Source organism: Leptosomus discolor, chromosome 1 (genome assembly GCF_034619465.1).
Source record: "Leptosomus discolor isolate bLepDis1 chromosome 1, bLepDis1.hap2, whole genome shotgun sequence".
Taxonomy (NCBI): Eukaryota; Metazoa; Chordata; class Aves; order Leptosomiformes; family Leptosomidae; genus Leptosomus; species Leptosomus discolor.
The window spans coordinates 12,675,454-12,695,685 of NC_141391.1; the positions used below are offsets into that span (position 1 = coordinate 12,675,454).

A 20,232-nucleotide genomic window follows, 5' to 3' on the forward strand; every position below is an offset into this window, starting at 1 on the left:
CAATGTCTGCAAGTGCATCTTACTCACCATGTTTATCAGACAGAGGGGCCTTATGGTTCCTCATGGCTCCCTCCCTGGCTGTGCACTTGGGTTTGCTTTCAGAGAAAGCACAGAAACAGAGAGAACACCCAGGTCCAACTCAAACACACAGCTGGGATGCAGCTGGGGAGCAATGAGGGTCCAGACCTGCAAGGGTGGCACCTGCGTCAGTGGTCATCAGCCCATTTCACCCACACAGCCCTCTCAGCGTGCACAGCTGGCAAAGAGGATTTCAGCTTGTCAGCTCCATCCACAGCCATGCCCATCCCTCACTCTCCCCTTCCTCCTACACCAGTGGAGCTCCCACAAAAATCAACAAAACCCTTGTTTTGTCCTCCCCCATGTCTCTCCTCACCAGGGATGCTAGCAGGACACACGGCCAGGGTTTAGCAAGGCCAATGCTGGGCTGGTTGGTTTTCATGACAGTCACCATTGTCCTGTGCTTCCCTGCACATGTACGTGGTGCTGTCTTTCCTCTTACACTGGGAATGCAAGCATTGGGAAAGGACAGCAGGGAAAGATTGCAGAAAAAGCTGAATAACAGGGGAGATTTTTTTTATTTTGGGTCTGCAGGTACACATCTCTGGTGAAGGGAAGATAGAAATCCAAATCCTTGAACTGAAAACTGACTGCCTGCCCTGTGTTCATAAAGATCTGGAAAGCGCAGGCACCAGAGCCAATGCCAAATCTCTCATCAGCATCAGTGTGATTTGATGCCTCCAGAGTGCTACCACCCATGAGCAATGACTGCTTGGGATATGTGGCCCCATGGCAAGAAAATGTGGGTTTGACCACCTTAGACGCTAGTAAGTCATTGCTGGTGCACATGTGCCTCCCAGAGTCATGCTTACTGGGCAGCTGCTGGGTAGGCTTCACCTCTGCTCACCAACCTGCCTGGGTTTCGTGCTTGGCTGCCAGAATGGCAAACCAGCTCATCAGTGTGAAAAAGCCAGGCCCTGGCTGATGATGGAAGTCCATCAGAGTAATTTCGAGATCTTCTGCCTGGAAAGTGCCTGCAAATGGACCTCCTACTGAAAAATCTGGGTTTTTTTCTTCTTAATAATGCATTCTGGGAGGGAGGGGTCTGATTAAGGTTTGTAAGGCTCATTTTAACATACCACTTGACCTGAACCCTGAAGAAGAAAGACAAGTTATCTCCCAGGAAATCCCTGCGATACATGTAAAAACTGTAGGCAGGCTTTGTGTGTATTTCTATGTACATGACAGAAAAGCAAAGACAAATTTATTGAAAAAGCACATTCTGTAGAGTGATTTTAATTTCTATTTTATTTACTTTTAAGAAGAGCAATTTGAGCAATTAACTTTTTGTTCCACTAAAAATTCTGACAGAAAACTGCAGCACATAGAGCTGGCTTGAAACTTCAGTTTTCTTCTGCATAAATTAAAAAGTCAACAAATATTTCCCTTATAGGATAAATTAAATCCTTAATTTCAAACTCAAGCTTTCTAATTGTATTTTTGGAATGGAAATAAATCTGTAAACAAAAAGATATTCTCTATAAAAAATGGAACCATTTTTGTTTTGAAAATATTCCCACAAAAACATGACTGTTTTTCCACTTCTGTGTTGTTCTTTAATTACTGAATGGCATTCTGTGTCAGTATTTCTGAGTCTATAGCTTTATAACGAAATTAAAGTTTTGGATTCAAAGTGTCAGGCTGGCATGAATGGATCTGCTCTCTGTGAATACAAGGATGCAGAGGGCGTGTATAACTGCTCTGGGCAGCTGGGCCTCCCCACCTGTTGCACTGGCCATGGGTGATGGGCCATGAAGCACCTTCAGCTGACTCAGTTCATGCAGTATCAATGGCAATGCCAGTTTAGTGGAACTGAATTAGTGGGTTCTAATACTTATTGCTGCCAAAATATCCCCCATGCCTCATAAAATGACCAGAAACCCCCAACTGGTCTCTTAGATACTAAGAGAGAGAGAAGAACTGGCTACAAATATCTGGAAATGCAAAATAAAACAGAGAAAGGAGGACTCATATATAATCCCAACCAAGCACACAAACTTGTGCTAAAATCATAGAATCACAGAATGATAGAATTGTTTAGGTTGGAAAAGACCTTTAAGATCATCGAGTCCAACCGTTAACCTAGTGCTGCCAAGTCCATCACTAAACCGTGTCCCTAAGTGCCACATCCACACATCTTTTAATTACCTCCAGGGATGGTGACTCCACCACTTCCCTGGGCAGCCTGTTCCAATGTTTGACAACCCTTTCTGTGAAGAAATTTTCCCTAATGTCCAGTCTAAACTTCCCCTGGTGCAACTCGTGGCCATTTGCTCTTGTCCTATTGTTTGTAACTTGGGAGAAGAGACCGACCCCCACCTGGCTACAGGTGTTTGTAGAGAGCGTAGCTGATTGATGTACCTGATCCTTGTTTACACACAGGCACTGCCTAGGTTGCAGAACCTGGAAGCCAACTTTCCTCTGTGGTCAAAGTAGCACAGCAGTGCACCTCAGCTTATCTTGCAAAGAAAACCACTGACAATATACATATGCCTCAAATTAAGCATATGCTTAGACTGTTCTCATAGTGAAACCACAGTAGCTCAGATACTTGATTTGTTTCATATAAACTGAAGAAGGTTTCAAAAGGGCTTAGCAAAGTGCTGAAAAATATGAGGCACACTCTAGAAGGTCTAGGCATTGCCAAAATGACCTTGAAGTTTTGGGGGCTTTCTTCCCCCTGTCTTAGCTTTCTTTTGTATTGTTTCTATGATAATCTTTTCCATGCAAAATAAGGAATTAGAAAACTTACAGCTTCTGCCAACATCTGCTGCTGTAGAAGGAGTTGTTTTTGCTCCATCATTTGCCGTTGCAGAGCCTGTTTCTTTTCCATCAGTTGCTGATTCAACATTGATTGCTGGGATGAGTTCATGTAACCACTTCCAGTGTTTGGATTTGAGCAAGAACTGGAGCTTGGAGTGGGGCCAGCTCCCTGGCCTACCACAGAGTGTTGATCCTGAAACAGAAGAAAAGGCTCGTGAAGGATGAAAATAATAACAAGCATCAAGAAAAGGAAATAATTCTTTTTATGCAATTAGCTTAAGTACAGCCCACAAACTCTCAGAACAAGTGACTGATACAAAGGCTTTGACAAAAATAAGAAGGGGATTGAGTAACTTTATTGCTCATGGAAGACTATGAAAATGTGCCAGGCGGTTCCAGTGGAAAACCTCAATGTTGTACCAGGAGCTTGGGAAACGTTAACAGAAGTAAGGGAGCTGTCCTGGGGATCTTTCAGGAAACTTGCATCAGGACGTATGGCAGTTTGTTTGACCACAAGGGAACAAACTCAGCGTCTGCTGGTTCCCACCATCTGGCAAGCAGAAGCAAGAAGTTACAGGCTCATTGCTAGAAGTGGCATCTATTCTTAGAAAACGCAGAAGCGGTAAGTCGTTACTTCGTGGTGGGGTGAGTGGTGCCGCTTTCCTTCGTCCCGTCACCTCCCTGACAAGAGCAATCTCTTGAGAGAATGCTGATTTGCCCCTATTAGCGGCAAGATTAAATACGCTTAGAGTTTATCACCTTCCTTGGTAAAACAAATGTGCAACTGGGCAGGACTTTGAAGAGCACTTTAGGGTCTCCCCAGTCTTTGTGACGGATCTAGGTCTGCTTCCTCTTCCTTGTGTGCAGCTTCGTGAGGAAGGGATAGCAAAAAGTAATCTCAGAAGGCAATGGGGAAGGTACTTGGGGACTCAGACCATGCACATACAGGATGAGAATGAACATGGGATGACAATACGCTGCTTGTTTTCTTTTAGCCATGGTTTCCCTTGGCAGCAATATGTTTTCTGTCTACTCACTCCATCAGTGTTTGGTACTTGGGCCTTTACCAAATGTAGGAAATAGCTTTCTCAGTCCACACACAAAAATACTCAGACTAGGCTGGATCCCTTGATAGTCAGGTATTGCTTAGCTACCCAGCTACAAAGAAAATAGGATATAGGGTACACTGGAGAGGTCACAACAGTCATGAGAAACATCAGTTCTCTGAATACACTTTGCTGCAATTCACCATGGGAACCCAACCACATAATTCTGTATAACCTCATATGCAGCAGCATTTTTGCCCCGTGTCCACAGCTGGAGTCTGATGCTCCCTGTTACGAAGCGGTTCTCTCACTACTGAGGTGTAGTGCCAGGGTCTGGTCTACTGCCTGGGTAAAGCTCTGCTCCATGGCCATTGCCTCCCATGGCATCCAGGGAAATACGGACTGACCAACAGTGAAACAAGGACTGGCCAGGCGTAGCCTACCCATACCCTGAAGACCACAGAGCACTGATGCTCATTGCTTTGCTTTGCAAACCCCAGGAAAGCTCATTTCTGCGCCTTAGCTTTTGCATACACCCCCCGCCACCTCCCAATAACACACGCTACAAACTAATCCAACTTATCTCTCTACCATCTGGCATGGAAGAAATGCAGCGATTGTTATGGGCATTTCTATTTTAAAATAAATTGTTGGCTTTTAGATGGGGCCATGTGAATGCGTAGCTAGCTAGATAAAGTATTTGATGACTGTTACTGAAATAAAACCCATGACTTTCTTCTGGAGCCACCTGCAGCCCCCAAGGCAGTGTTACAAACCCACCCTTCAAAATTTATTGGGCTCTTACACAATTATATCCCGCACACTTTCTTTCAGTTCCAGGAGGAATCCAGCATTGCTCGGCACTGCCACATTTTTCAGCCCTTATGTTAGATACTAGACAGAAAATACCTCCTCTCAACAGACCTGCTTGCCAAGTGGTTGCGCAAACTTTTTTGTCTTTCTTAAAATATTTTGAAAAGAAAAATATGTTACAATAAATTGGCTTTGACTTCTACATTCAAATGACAACTCTAGCTTGAACCCAGCCACATGTTACTTCCATTAATAGAAGTCATCTGTTGTGTTTTTACACAGATAATGCAGGCTCCCCCAAATGTGTTTTCATAGTCTTGCATAAAAAAAACCCCAACAAAGCCCAACTTTTTCCCTCCCTCATCCCCTGCCAGCCCATATAAGCTGTGGGAAGGATTTTGTTTTAAGATAAACTGTGTAGTGTCCATTCATGATATCTATCAAAGAAAGCTCTTCTGTAATAGCAATTGGCACGAAACACCAGCTGCTTGGCAAACAGGCCCTGAGAAAACAGTATAAATCATCAACCTGGAGCCAGTTTGGGGTTTTTTTTTGTATTTGGTCCTTTCTCTGCTGTTCATGAAATGTCAGTGTGAGCCTATGAATCTACGATGTGTTACTTCTCCTGCCTGCTGATCTTCCATCAGCAACGATGCGATGGGAGAAGGAAGAACAGTTTCCTAATAAATCAGGGGATTAGCTGTGCAGCAGTTTGACCCTTTGTGAACCACTGCTATCGAGCCTTACTCTCACCCCTTCCTTGCATCACGGCAAATCAGAAGGCAGAAGAGCTACACAGCTGCCAGGGACACGGGGCTCTGCCCCTGCACTTGGACAAAGCACACCTTCCGACATCCCTGCCGAGGAAGAGCAGATTTGGGTTGGAGCTACCCTGCTTTCATTGAAGTGTTTCATCCTGCTCTAAGCCTGGCTTTATTGCAGCAGCTTTACTATGACTCCCCACATCTAAAGCTGCCAGTGGCCTTTTGAACTTCATTCCTGGGTTCCCATGCCTGCAGTTTTAGGCACTTTAACTTTAGAAACGCCTGACCAAAAAAAGCCCAGAGTAGGATATGCGTGTCCCCTCAGCAGGCTGCAGGGGCAGCCCAGCATCCCTGCAGCCGGGGAGCCCCATGTGCTTGCCTGCATGGTGACACCATGTTGTTTCCCTATAAGGGGAAAGTAACCTTCTTTCCACTTTATCTCCAAGGAGGTGACATGACCGGGAGCACATCCCTGCAGCCAGCTGAGTGTCAGGGATGGGCTGGAAGCATCACACCTCCGACAGGTACAAGTATCCATCTGGGTTCGCCCCCAACTCCTGCTCCACTTGCTGGCACCACTCATGCATGCCACATCCCTCCAGCCCTGCAGAGGAGCTGCAGCCTTGCAGGGCCGTGCCCAGTGCCAGCTGGGGCAGGGGCAGCAGTCGAGGGCTAAGCTAGTGTTCACCAAGCACCACAACCCCCCATCTGCTCTGCTGGTGCCAAAACTCCAGCACTGTGATGCTCTAGATGCAAAGCAGGTTGCACCCCGTTTTCTAATGTTACAGCGAGATAAAAAACCTGTGAGAAGCAGAAAGAGAGGCAGAGTCTGTGAAAACTCCTCAGAGGTGGTAGGACAACTGGGGTTTTGTTCATAAGCATCAAAAAGAACATCATGCTCAAATGTTTAAATTAGCAGTAAATCAAAACATTTAAGACTGAGTTTGCCTTTCACTATCCCTGCTGCAGCTGACTTGTGTTCATACAAATGAAGGGTGGTTTGGCTTCTAACACACACATGGACTTTCTGAAATTCTTTTCTTTCTTTTCTTTTCTTTTCTTTTCTTTTCTTTTCTTTTCTTTTCTTTTCTTTTCTTTTCTTTTCTTTTCTTTTCTTTTCTTTTCTTTTCTTTTCTTTTCTTTTCTTTTCTTTTCTTTTCTTCTCTTCTCTTCTCTTCTCTTCTCTTCTCTTCTCTTCTCTTCTCTTCTCTTCTCTTCTCTTCTCTTCTCTTCTCTTCTCTTCTCTTCTCTTCTCTTCTCTTCTCTTCTCTTCTCTTCTCTTCTCTTCTCTTTCTGGGTGGTACAAGGCTGATGGCAAAGCCCAAACCCCCTGTGCCCCCCGGTGTGAACCTCCACCACCTCAGCTGCCATGCTGCTTTCCACAGCCAGAACCTGAGGTTCTCACCCCCAGGGCCAAGCATGGGGCAATACCAGACTTACTGAGAAGAGCCTATATCTCAGCCATGTAACTTCAGGAAGCCAAGCACAGGGTACTCCATTGAACAGCTGGTCTTTGCACCCGTCAGCCCCTTTCTGAGCCACCTCTTTTCTGCTACATCTAATGCAAGCAGAAACACCCCCTTCTGCTAAACGCTGGGGTTTCCATGGACATCTGAGCTCCAAGTGCTGCCTGCTTGTGTCCTTGCCTCAGACAAGAAAACACAACTACAGCAGGACCATGGCAGAGTACCTGTTGAGTAAGACCTCTTTTAGCTACAGTGAAAAAGCTAAAGGGTTTTCTTATTTTTAGGAATAACACTCTTGACTGGAGCACAGAGGGCTGCTTTCTGTGCCAGTGTACACTGTGAGAACTCCAAGTAGTTCCTGAGGTTACGCTCATCTGCAATAGCTGAGGAGTTGATCTATGTATCAGGGCTGGAAGTAACACAGACTAGGCAGAAACACAGCCGGCCTCGTTCTCCCTTGCCTTATTGCTTGTTCAACCCAATGCAGGTGGAAAACAGCATCTTCCTGAGCACCTCAGACTCATTCAACCTTTTTTTCAGATCTGGAACATACAGCATAAAAGCATCTCCTTATAAGTTTAGGTCTCTAACTAAAAAACTTAGATCAGATTCCCTCTAAACTGCCTGCTGGAGCTCTCCCTTCACTATACAGAGGGACAGGGCTGTAAATTAGGCTCTAGATGCCTAATTTAGGCAACCAAGTTAGGAGCCCAGGCTAGAGGATAGGTACGTTTCCTTACACTCCTAATTTTAGATGCTTCTAGTCACAGTTGAGTAAGATGCCTGGAAGAGTGAGTGTGAACACCCGGTTATCTGCCAAGCACTAGTGGATCAGTTTCTAAGGGTGTTGTATAGAGTGACCTAAAAGCCTCTCAAGTTAATCATGCAGAAGCTATTGCTGTAAGTTGAATTTCTCCTAATACCCTGCCAGACAGTAGTTTTATGCATTCCAGCAAGATTGCTTTCATATGTATAAACAGCATTTGAAAAACCTGAATATTGCAAGATCCCAAGACCTGGCTTTGCTGTGTCTAATACCCAGAGATACAGCTGGGTGAAGACTGCAAAATAATTCAGTAACTTTGTGGAGTGTTTATAAGAAATTGGCTCAGCCACAGGGGACCAGCTTCTGTGTTTTTCTCCTGTGAACATCTGAGCTCTCAGGACAAAAATTTCAGGGCCAACCATGTTTCCAAGGCACATACATAAGGAATCACGGACACTAGTATTTGCAATTTCACAAGCCCAGGCTGTCTGCCAGAAATACTTGTGCCTTCATCCAACCAGCAAAAAGAAGCAAATGCTGTGTCACTCCTCCAACAAACTGAGCGATGGAGCTCGAAGAGGAAATGCGAATGAATCCCTTCAGATACTAGGAAGCTGGAAATGATCACGACAGTAGGAAGAACACACCTGATTTCTGCAGCCTCAGGGGTGTGAGTTACCTTTTGGAGTGATAGGTTTGGATACCAAGTGATGCAGCAGATACTGAACATGCAGAGGTTCAGTATTTCAGCACACCGAACTGCTGCAGCTCTTGCTGGGAGAGACAGAGAGGCCAGGCTTTTTAAAAGGCCATTTTTTTGGTTGCACTGAAATCTAGGTGGCCCGCAGAAGTATTTTCAGAAATAGGTAATTCTCCTGCTACTCAGTGTTGCAAAATTGTATATGTAAAAATAGTAAAAAAGGACACTATGCACAATCTCCTAGGTAAAAACGGGTGATCAAAATCATCAAAAGAGCCAATCCCCACTATTGGTGAGAAACCACAAGCAAGAGACTTTGACAGGCAGTTAGTTGTGCAGTCCTTAATAGAAACCTTTTATAGCACTTTGCCTTTTCAGCACCAACAAGGAAGCTGCTCAGTCCTGAGATCCGTGTGAAATGATTTTCCCTTGCCAGGAAGCTGCACAGCCCTATAGCCACTAGCAGGCACTCTCATAACAACGTTCCCACCTCAACTCCTTAAACTTGGGCAAAATGGGAGCTGCATCTTGCAGGGCCCAAGGCCCAGATTCAGCACTTGCACAATCACATAGCAACAGACCCAGGAACAGTGCCTCATTACGAGCCTTGTCCGACAATCAAGTCTTTAACGAGAACAAAGGTTGACAGTGATTAATCATTAAGACATTTCTTGTTCCTTGCTGCACGTGTTGGAGGCAGCCTCCCGCCGAGGCAGTCTGGCAGATTTCCTGTCTGCGCTATACCAGGGCCCATGGCTGGACACACAGAGATGTCTTTTCCCAAAGCCAAGCGCACAGACAAACGTCTTGTCTCTGTTTCTGAGCACAGCGAATTTGGAATGCTTGTGCTTTCTGCAAAAATAATAAACCCTCAGCTGTACATCTGATTGCTGTATACTCAGGCAAAACGACCTAAAGGGTATTTGTTCACATCAGAAATTTTCCCAGACTTCAAGGATGGATTATTAGTATTTTACCACGTGCACTGTGATGAACTTTTAATGTCATCTTCTGGCACAACGTACATATGAAGGTCTCCATTTTAGAAAGATTTTGTTTATTTGTAATGAAAATGACATGCACGTGTTGAAAGTTCAACAGAGGAGGTTATTGTGAAACGTCTGCATCAGAATAGGAATACTGGCTCCATTGCAGTTGATGGCAAAACTCCAGGTGACTTCAGCTGGGTTAGAATTTCCTCCCAGGTCTTCATCCAGCCGCAGGGGCACAGTGGCACTCTTGGCGTGGAGTGACCTCAGTGTACACCTTCTGGACGAAAGACACTAGCAAAGACCCTGCACTAATGTACCTGGGCAAAGACTATCCTGAGGTCTGTATGGAGTTTTGGTTTTAAATGCCTCATGTGCTCTAACGTATATTGAAATAAGTATGCCAATAAGCATGAACAATGAAGACTCCTATCAGGTTTTTGACAAGATCAGACACATAATGATTTGTTCCACTTCAGCATTTTCATTTGCAATGGCTGTAATATGCAATATCCACATTGCAACAAGCCAAGCCCCGTGCAGGAAGCAAATCAGAGAGGTTTAAGAAACTGCCACTCCTCTAGCCAGAACAAGAGCTGGTGTGAGTGAACCTGTTTTGTCTAGTACTTCAGGACAAGGTACGTGCATGCTCACAGGCTCTGTGCCTCTGCTAAGGAGTGGTAACTTCCAGCCAAGGCAGTGAAAATTTCCTAAACTGATTGAATTAAACACTTGTGATTATCTGTCTGTATCTGTAGCGTGGGCATATATTATCTGCTTATATGTATACATGTATATTCGTCTAAATGTTCTTGTCTCTTTGCCATATGTTTATCTTTCCCCAAAATTATCTAACCTGAGGTTGATACAGAGCACGGAAATTTCAGCCCACTTAGAAAAACTGTAAGCAATCAAAACCAGGGTCTTGTAAGAGGAAACATTGGGTGAATTCAGTAATAGGCAGGACTCTCATACATACATGCGTATATGTAAATGTCCAGTTTACAGAGTAGTGCTAAAAACGACACTGAAGTCTTACATGTAACAGGCTTACATATAACGTGCCTTTTTTGGCATGTCATCCTCATGCCTCATCCTCATGTTTCGTCCCCTTTCAGCGACTGACAGTCCCACTAACCCAAGGGCGTATGGGCATCATACAGAGGAGTGTGGTCCAGAGGTCCCTGAGCTTGTGGAGACTGGGGCAGCTAAGCTCACATGGAGCAGTGCCAAGAGAACTAGCTAAGTGTGGAGTGTTTATTCTCAAATCCACTACTGGTTCTCAAAGATAAACCATGCTGAGGGACATTGAGCCAAGGGACATTTAGCTCAGGAGGATGCTGTGTGAATGCAGCCTCTTCCAGCCCTGAACCTGCCCAGTGTTGTCACTGTAAGATCAGGTCAATGCTGGTGCTGTATTTGCAAAACTATTATTTTCTAACAGCTCTAATGGAAATAGAATAAAACAGGCTATGCCTTTTCTTCTTGATCATAAACACTAATGCAAAATTCTATAGCAAATTACTGTAATTTTTTTATTCTCTTGATTTCCAGGGTATTCTCTAGTTTCCTCAGCTTTTCCCACTGGCATTTATCTAGGTTTTCTTTGCACCTTCCATATCCCTAGTCATATAGGATTCATCCTCCTTATTAATTGGTTGTAGTTTAAACACATTTGTGTCACTTCTAAATAATAACCACCAAAAAAGAAAAGGATCATGACATAATGTGAAAATTTTCCTCAAGCAATAAAACAAAGCAAAGCAAACACTATAAAATGACAGTTTTTTTGTGGGATAGTATGAGGGAGCGGGCAACCTGAACAAAATATTTAATGAACAAAGAAAAAGTAATTAAAACCAAATAACAACAACAACAACAGAAAAACCACATCACTGAGACCAAACACTTGAATACAAATGGGCACAACATGGGTGACATGACTGTCAGAGACACATATTAAGATCAAAGCCCTCCTGCTGAGAATACACAGCAAGAACATGAGCATCCTTAAACCGGAGCCTCCTGGGATCCGCTTTCTAAACCAACAGCTCTGAACTCTGATGAAAACCAGTGCCGAATACTGAAAAGCAATGTGTGAAGAATGGCTCTGACCTGCATCTCCATGCGCTGATTAAAGCCTCGGGTAGGACACACGGTGGGACTGGATCTCTTTGCTCCAAGTTACCCATCCCAGGAAAATGACTGATGCTAACCAAAATCAGCATCTGGGGCTGGGGGCCAAGTGTCACTGGGCACAGAAGGGGTGGGGGGCACAACAAATCATTTCCCCACTGTGACAGCCCACAGCACTGGTGCGAGTGCACAGCTAGGGTTCAATGGAGCAGATATGACTGCCCATCTACATTTTAAATTAATCCCTAGCGCACAATCCCAACTGTGGTCTTCCCTCTTCTTGCTGAAGGGCCTTCTCCATCCTTTATAACAATCACTGTCCTTGTTATAAAACAACTTAATTTGATGGGTGTAATTTTCAGGAACTGGCGTAAACCTTAGGCTCCTGCCATGCCCTCTTGTTGGGGTTGTTCTTTGCTGTCTTGATGAGTGTGACAAAATAGTGCCAGTGGCTGCAGCAGCCTAAGGGTTTGAAAAATCTACCTATCCTTCACCTGTTTGTGCCGATAGCAGTTTCATTAAAATGTGAAAACATCAGGTTTCCTAAAGAGCACTGCTGGAATTTGCTTCATTTTTCACTATGAACTCAAGATGTAGGAAGCAATGTGGTTTTCTCGGGTATCCCAGCAGCTCTGAATACTTCTTCTCCAGGTCAGGCAAAGGGTAAAGTCAGGACCTTGAATTTTAGGAAAGAAAAATTCCAGCTGTTCAAGGAATTAGTCAATAGGACCCCCTGGGAAACTGCCCTCGGGAACAAGGGAGCAGAACAGAGCTGGCAGATCTTTAAGGACGCTTCCCATAGAGCATAAGAGCTCTTGATCCCCAGGTGTAAGAAAACTGGAAAGCAAGGCAAGAGACTGGCATGGCTGAGTTGAGACCTGCTGGGCAAACCAAAGGGCAAGAAGGAAATGCACAGGCAGTGGAAGCAGGGACAGGCGTCCTGGGAAGAGTACAGGGACACTGCCTGGCTGTGTAGGGATGGGATCAGGAAGGCCAAGGTGCAGCTGGAGCTGAACTTGGCAAGGGATGCAAAGAGTAATAAGAATGGCTTCTATGTCAACCAGAAAAGAGTGGTTAAAGAAAGCATACCCCCGTGATGAGAAAGACTGGCAAGCTGGTAACAACGGACAAGGAGAAAGCTGAGGGACTCAACAACTTTTCGCCTCAGTCTTCACTGCTGACCTCTCTCCCCACACCTCTCTCGAGTGGATGGGCTGCAAGATGGGGACTGGGGGAGCAAAGTCCCTCCCACTGTAAGATCAGGTTCGTGACCACCTTAGGAACTTGAACATACATAAGTCTATGGGACCTGACAAGATGCATCCCAGAGTCCTGAGGGAACTGGCTGATGTAGTTGCCAAGCCACTCTCCATGACAGTTGAAAAGTCATGGCAGTCAGGTGAAGTCCTGGGCAACTGGAAAAAGGGAAACTTTGGACCCATTTTTAAAAAGGGTAGAAAGGAGGACCCTGGGAACTACCAACCTGTCAGCCTCACCGCTGTGCCTGGGAAGATCATGGAACAGATCCTCCTAGAAGCTGTGCTAAGGGAGATGGAGGACAGCAAGGTGATTTGGGACAGCCAGCATGGCTTCACCAAGGGCAAGTCCTGCCTGACCATCCTACTGGCCTTCTATGATGGAGCGACTACATCAATGGACAAGGGAAGAGCTATGGATGTTGTCTATCTGGACTTCTGTAAGGCCTTTGACATGATCCCCCTCAAAATCCTTCTCTCTAAATTGGAGAGATATGGATTTGGTGGATGGACTGTTTGATGGGTGAGGAATTGGTTGGATGGTTGAATCCAGAGGGTAGGGGTCAATGGCTCAATGTTCAGATGGAGATTGGTGACAAGTGGCGTCCCTCAGGGGTCCGTGCTGGGACCACTGCTGTTTAATATCTTCATCAATGACACAGACAGTGGGATCGAGTGCACCCTCAGCAAGTTTGCAGACAACACCAAGCTGAGTGGTGCAGTTGATGTGCCTGAGGGACAGGATGCCATCCAGAGGGACCTGGACAAGCTGGAGAAGTGGGTACATGTGACCTGCTTGAGGTTCAACAAGGCCAAGTGCAAGGTCCTGCACCTGGGCAGAGGCAATCCCTGGTATCAGTACAGGCTGGGGGATGAAGGGATTGAGAGCAGCCCTGGGGATAAGGGACTAGGGGTGCTGGCGGCTGAAAAGCTGGACATGAGCCAGCAGTGGGTGCTCGCAGCCCAGAAAGCCAACTGTATTCTGGGCTGCATCAAAAGAAGTGTGGCCAGCAGGTTGAGGGAGGTGATTCTACCCCTCTACTCTGCCCTGATGAGACCCCACCTGCAGTGCTGTGTCCATCTCTGAAGTCCTCAGCACAGGAAAGACATGGACCTGTTGGAGTGGGTCCAGAGGCGGGCCACAACATTGTTCAGAGGGCTGGAGCACCTCTCCAATGAGGACAGGCTGAGAGAGTTGGGGTTGTTCAGCCTGGAGAACAGAAGGTCCCAGGAAGATCTTATTGTGGCCTTTCAGTTCTTAAAGGGGGCCTGTAAGAGAGACGGGGACAGACTCTCTGTAAGGCCTGTTGCAATACGACAAGGGGTAATGGTTTTAAACTAAAGGAGAGTAGATTCACACTGGATACAAGGAAGAAATTTTTTACAATGAGGGTGGTGAAACACTGGCACAGGCTGCCCAGAGAGGTGGTAGAGAAGCTCCATCCCTGGAAACATTCAAGGTCAGGTTGGATGGGGCTCTGAGCAACCCGATTTTGTTGAAGATGTCCCTGCTCATTGCACGGGTGTTTGAGCTAGATGACCTTTAAAAGTCCCTTCTAACCCAAACTATTCTGTGATTCTATGGTTCTATGATTCTTCTCTCAGGGGTAACAGAGTTAGACAGAGGTCACCCACTTCTGCTTTCAGCCTTTCAGAGTTTAGCTTTTTGCCTGGGCAGGATCCCCACCATGGGAGTTTATCTGCTGCCTCACTGCCTCTCTGGTAGCATTCCTGGACATGGTAATGCTGCATGATGTTTACTTTTTTTATCAGAAAAGAAAAGGTTAATCAAAGGTCACAGAAGGCCACTGCCACTGTATAATGGCACAGGCCCTTCAAGTAGATCCTGGCATCTCACTGAGCTCAGAGAAAGGTGCAACTGTACTTGGATGTAGTGAGCTGTTTCTGCTGTTCTTTATCTCCAACCTTTAGAAAGCTGAAATGGAGTGAGCTACAGAGGTCAGAATAGCTCGATCCACTAGGGACTAGTCCTGCCTTGGACAACATGCCTGGGAGCAATTATCTGAGGAAAAGCTTCCTTAAATCAGATGAAGTAAAAAAGAATTACACTTCTGGCATTTATTTAAGCTATTTACTGCCCAAATCTTGCAGCGTGGGAAAGAATAACAGGCTGTCCAGGGCCTGCCGTATTCCAGCTATCAGATAACGTGTGGCTCCGGAGAATGGGGAGGTTGGTGCCAACAAAAACCTTCTTGAACTTCTGCTCATTCTGCATTATTCTTGTGCAAGAGCAGTGAAAACCTGTTTTGCATCCCTGTTCTTAAATAGACCTACTCATGTATGAAAAAGAACAGGTGGACAGGGTTTCACTGTCCTGTTTTCTTTCTCTGAGCAGGGGAAAGCACAAATGCAACTGCCTATGTCTACAAATCATCCTTAAGTTATGCTGTGGTGTTTCCCACATTTGGGAAACAGCAAAGGTCAGTACCCCACAGTGGAAGGACCAGGGGGTCTCTGGTTAGCCTGTTACACTCATGGTGTGTCCCCTGCCAGACAAGCCCTGGGCTTTGCTGTGGGAGGCACAGCATTGTCTTCTGCCAAGGCCTTTGAAGAGAGGAGATTGAATCAGGGAGATTCAAGTTCTGCCCCCATCTTCGCATGGAGGTGGGACTTGGTCAGCAGCTTGATGAGTGAGCTGACCCCTCTCTTTTCTCTCATCCTTTTGTCTAACATGACTTCATAACTAAGCTACCGTGAGTGCTGGTGAGCACATCCTGGCAGCAACAGGTTCTCTTTTCTGCTGCTAAATATGGTCATAGCTAAATGTTTTGCTTCAGTTTTCTATGTTCCTGCTATTCTGTCTGGAGAGGTCCTTGGGTCCTTATTTCATGTGTCAGCAAAAATGCAGATGAAGGAAACTTCACTGTGAACTTTGCTTTCTTGAATGTATGTCCTGGCTTCAGCTGGCACTCAGCCTCTACTGCCTGTGGGGAGGAATAATTTCAGCGCCCTCCCCAATGCAATTGTGTTCCCTACAGCAGCCCTTTCCTCCTCAGTCTCACATCACATACTGAAAACATATAAGTAGTATTATCTTCAGAAGCAATTAATATAGAGATTCTTCGTCAACATTACATTGCTCAGCTTTTTTCCAACAATTTGGAGAGCTTGAACAATCCGTGAACAAGACAGCAAGCAGACTTGAGAATGAAGATGGTCACAGCCACACAATTTAATAAACACATAAACTAAGAAAGGACTCAATTTATTGGTATCAGGTTTTTAGGGGACAGAGTATATCCTTCTTGCTGCCTGGTGGCAGAGCTGAGGAGATAAAAGTACAATAAGGAGCCTTTCATAGGCATCAGCAATGCCTGTTGAGATGTGCTGGACCAGACAGCTCAGACAAAACACTGAAGTAGAAACACCCAGCTGACCACTTAACTGTGCTTATGAGGAGAGAAAGTAAAAGGAGAAACCAGCTGAACTAAATGAACTACATGGTGTTGTACTACATTCTGTAAATACTTGGTTAGACAGCAGAGGGATAAAAAAAGGAGTTGGCTTGGTTTGATTTGGCTGGGCCTGTAGAGGTCAGCCCTTCGCAGTCCTGACAGTTGACCAACAATATAGGACAAGAGAGAAGTGTTTATAAATTGCAAGCTTGGATTATTTTAGATTTTAGATATTCTAAACCTGCATATTTGCTCTACTGTAAAAAATACCTTGATCTGTGACATCCTTTTCCCTGTCCTAAAAAGCGAAAGTTGGATTCACTCCTGGGCAATAGACAGCATATGCCTCCCTTAACTTCAAAATAAGGTTTAAATGGGATTTACTTGGCTCACTGGTTTGTACTGTCTTGCACAGAAACGGTTTTTACCCAAAAGCTGCTTTGCAGGCTGCTTCTGTAAGTGACCTTCCCTCTGTGCCACGTAAAAGTTTCTGGCAAGTTTTTTAGATACTACAGGCAGGAGAAGCCTACCAGGCTGGAGAGTGTGCGGATTCAAACAACAAGAGGAGACTCTGTCACAAAAGAATTCACCTGCATTTGTTAGCCAGGGAAAGGCAAAAATCTTGTGATATGTTGAACTGTGGGTTCAGAATATTCAGAATAACATAATAAAGGTTTGATACTGGGTAGCAAGGAGTTCTGAGGTGACATTTGTGGGGTTTGACACAAAAACTCTTGATAAATTGTACTAAAGTTACTAGGTGTCTTGATAAAACATCTCTAAAATACTGTGTCCTTCTTGTTATTACAAATATAGAAGCGATATGTTGAGAAATAATGTGAGTTTTAGCCAATGGCATAAACTACCTCAAATGTGTATTGAAATATGGATGATTATGTAAATTTGGACAGCTTGGGATGTGTAGGACTAGAAAGGGCAGGTTTACAAAGTAGTTGCTTGGCGTAGTAAAGAGCTCTTTCCAAGTCCATCTTGCTCTCCAGACCGAAGAGGTGTCAAACTCGGGGAACAACCTCTTACTAGCAAGGCCTTGCTCTGTAAAAACGCTTCCTTGATTTTAATAAGAAAGTTGGCTCTGCCTCTTGATTTCTGCTATGGTACTCTGTAATAATTTTTGTGTGACTAATCAGAGTTGAATCTAACGAAAATAAAGTGTTAATTAAGCTTTATCTAACCGCAATCTAATCTGACAGCAGCAACCTACATCTGCTGCTCGGCTGTGCATTCCTATTTGGACCACCTACTGTACATGGATAATTAGGTGTCGCAACTACTATGGCATCTAAAGTCAAGAGAGTGTTGAGTGATTCAGACAGCCATCTTAACAGCCAGACCCACCAGTCCCTGCCTTCTTAGACATGCAATGGACAGGAGCTACTGTATTGTCCCATCTAGGAGCCAGAAACGGATTCATTTCTTGTCATTAGAAAGTTAGATATCTAAACCAGTCACCCAGGCTCTCCCTATCATTCATGGAGTGAAGGCAGCTCATTGCCTCCAGAGGGCTGCTGGTCAGATCTGGCCTCTGAAACAGACGGGGTGAGTCTGGAGTGTCTCTGTTCTTCTGCTGAGTGGAGGAGCACGGGGGGCTAACTTGTACATGAGACTGTATGTTGAAATGAGACAATTCTCATCTGATGGTAAGAAATCTGAATAAGAAATTGCACGGGCACCAAGTCTGTAGTAACAGATTTAGAAGCCAAATGCAAAGGCATAGTAAAGATCCCACTGGGCATTGGACCAGGCTCTGTCATAAAGACAAGTTCTTATCGGCTGTGATACGCTTGAGGGGAAGCAGGCCAAAGGATGCACGAAAGTACTGCACACCTTCTCATCACATAAAGAAGAAAAGCAAATGAAATGTAGAGAAGAGGCATTACCCTTGCATGTGTTATCGTTACTTGCAAAACTTCTTTGTTATGCTATTCCTTCATTCTAGCCTTGGTAGAAAAAGATAATATAATGTAATGTCACTTATTAGAAAAAGGCTGGTTCTGCCTTAAAAAAAAAAGCTAAATGACACTTTGTTACCCTGCTTCCATGTGTATCCAAGTTAGCTATCAAGACCACGACCCAACAAGATGTTTAAGTTTCTTAATTTCCTCATCTTGGTATCAGTGGGGTATCACTGCAATCCAAAGAACTCTTCATAATTACACTTAAAATACTGTTTTTCACAGTTCCGGGTATTTTCAGTGTGTTCCCATAACAACATTTCCCATATTTACTGTAAAGTCCTTTTTCCCAGACATGAGGATGAACTGAAGTTTATTCTGTTTGGGATGGTCTGGTTGAAAACCAGTTGGACTTCGGGAGAGAGGAAGTGTCTTGGTGAACCTGGGCCACAATATCAACTTTTTCTGCCTTTGATTCCTACAACGCCTGGTTCAGCTAACACCATTACCAGACAGGAGGGCCGAATGGTATTAATATTTTGAGTCATCAATGTGCAATTTTCCATTCCTTCTGCTTTTGAAACCATTAACCTGTTAGTAGGACAACAAATGTGTCATTAATAGCTTTGTTTAGCCTGCAGAAACTCTGGTGCTGGCATCAAATTTTGGAAATGTGGGGACACAACCTGCTACAGAGCTCAGGCTGTGGAAGCATGGCTGGAGGGGAGGGAAGTGGGGTTTTGTGCACAATATAGAGATTTCCAGGTTTCACTGGCTGTTGGAGCAGGGTACACTTGATCTGGAAGGACAGAGACACCGTCATGGAGCAGCCAGGTGGCATTTTGAACGAGAAGTGTACTTCAGAAAACTCATCTTACACCAAAAGTCGTGGAGGTGTTTGCTTGCATTAAAATATGGTTCATGTGTGGACCTTAGCAGTAATTTACATGCCTTTAGACATTAACCTGAATGTGTTGTTCATTACTCCTGTCTTTAATGAACTTTTGTTTTGTGGCCTGCCTGCTTGTGGCTGGTGCTGTTAGTAAGTGAGGGAGATGGAGAGCGATGCGCAAAGAACTCCAAATCCAAACCCTCATGGAGAGGTATTTTGATTCTGGCCTGCAGGTCTTGAACTCTTCTGGGGGAATTACTCCCACTAATGCCCATCTTGACACAGTCATTTTGCAAGGATAAGGGATGATCTAATCTATCTTCCTCCCTTGCTCAAATCAGACTTATCTAGTCTTTGTCCATACACACTGCATGACCTGATTTTCCTCTCTGAGATAAGTCTTCCTAAGCTGCTAAAAGCTGGTCTGAAAAGCCAGCTCAGAGGTCAAGTGAGCAGGATTTTATGATTTCACTGGATATCTTTAAGGAGAAAATGAAAGCTTTGGGTGACACTGCTAGTCTGCCAGCTTTAGACATAAGCTGGGTCCAGTGAAATCTTGCAGTACTCAGTCCACCAGTGGAAAGCACATCCACCTTGAAATACCAGCAGTCCCCAAGCAGCTATGAGTCATAGGGCAGAGTTTAGATAAATAAAAAAAATTGAAAGGGAAAAAACCATTAAAAAACTCCTAAGGGCCAGGCTGACACCTTACAATCTGGTGGAAGTAAAGGTCTCCAGAGAGTCACCACAAGATCTTTGCATTTTCTTTGCTGTGTGAGCTCTGGCAGAGAGAAATTCTCTGCTGAAATTAGGGGCAAAACTCCCACCAACTTAAGTGGGGCCATGGGCTCCCGAAGCGTTTGCACAGCTTTGCATGCAGAAGGATCCCCAGCCTGCAAGGAGCAGACATTTAAAGGCATGGCATACTGAAAATACGTGGTATAAATGGCACAATGGTTATATAGATTAGCAGACAGCAGCTGATCTATTCCTTCCTAACAAAGAAGGACAGCCTTCTTTATAGCTGAGAGACCTATCAGCATCTTTGATATCATTGTTCTTGAGGGAACTGCTGAATAAAGGGTCTCTGTCTTCTTGAGCATAATTACAACTGATTTTTTTTTCCTGATAAAGAATGTAGTCATTGAGCCATAATGACATTATTTGATGACTTAAATTCATCCTCTAATCCCTCCAAAATGGTATAAATTATTGAATAAGTCACTCAACCCTA

At 44.7% G+C, this 20,232-nt stretch overlaps 1 protein-coding gene across 1 annotated transcript in view; it reads right to left on the reverse strand.

Annotated features, from left to right (window-relative positions):
• MAML2 (mastermind like transcriptional coactivator 2) overlaps positions 1-20,232 on the reverse strand; it is a 215,990-nt gene that overhangs the window by 6,933 nt on the left and 188,825 nt on the right. Inside the window, exon 3 of the mRNA XM_086481747.1 lies at positions 2,831-3,034. Coding sequence (XP_086337873.1) covers positions 2,831-3,034 — 204 coding nt within the window. The remainder of the gene's footprint in view (positions 1-2,830; positions 3,035-20,232) is intronic.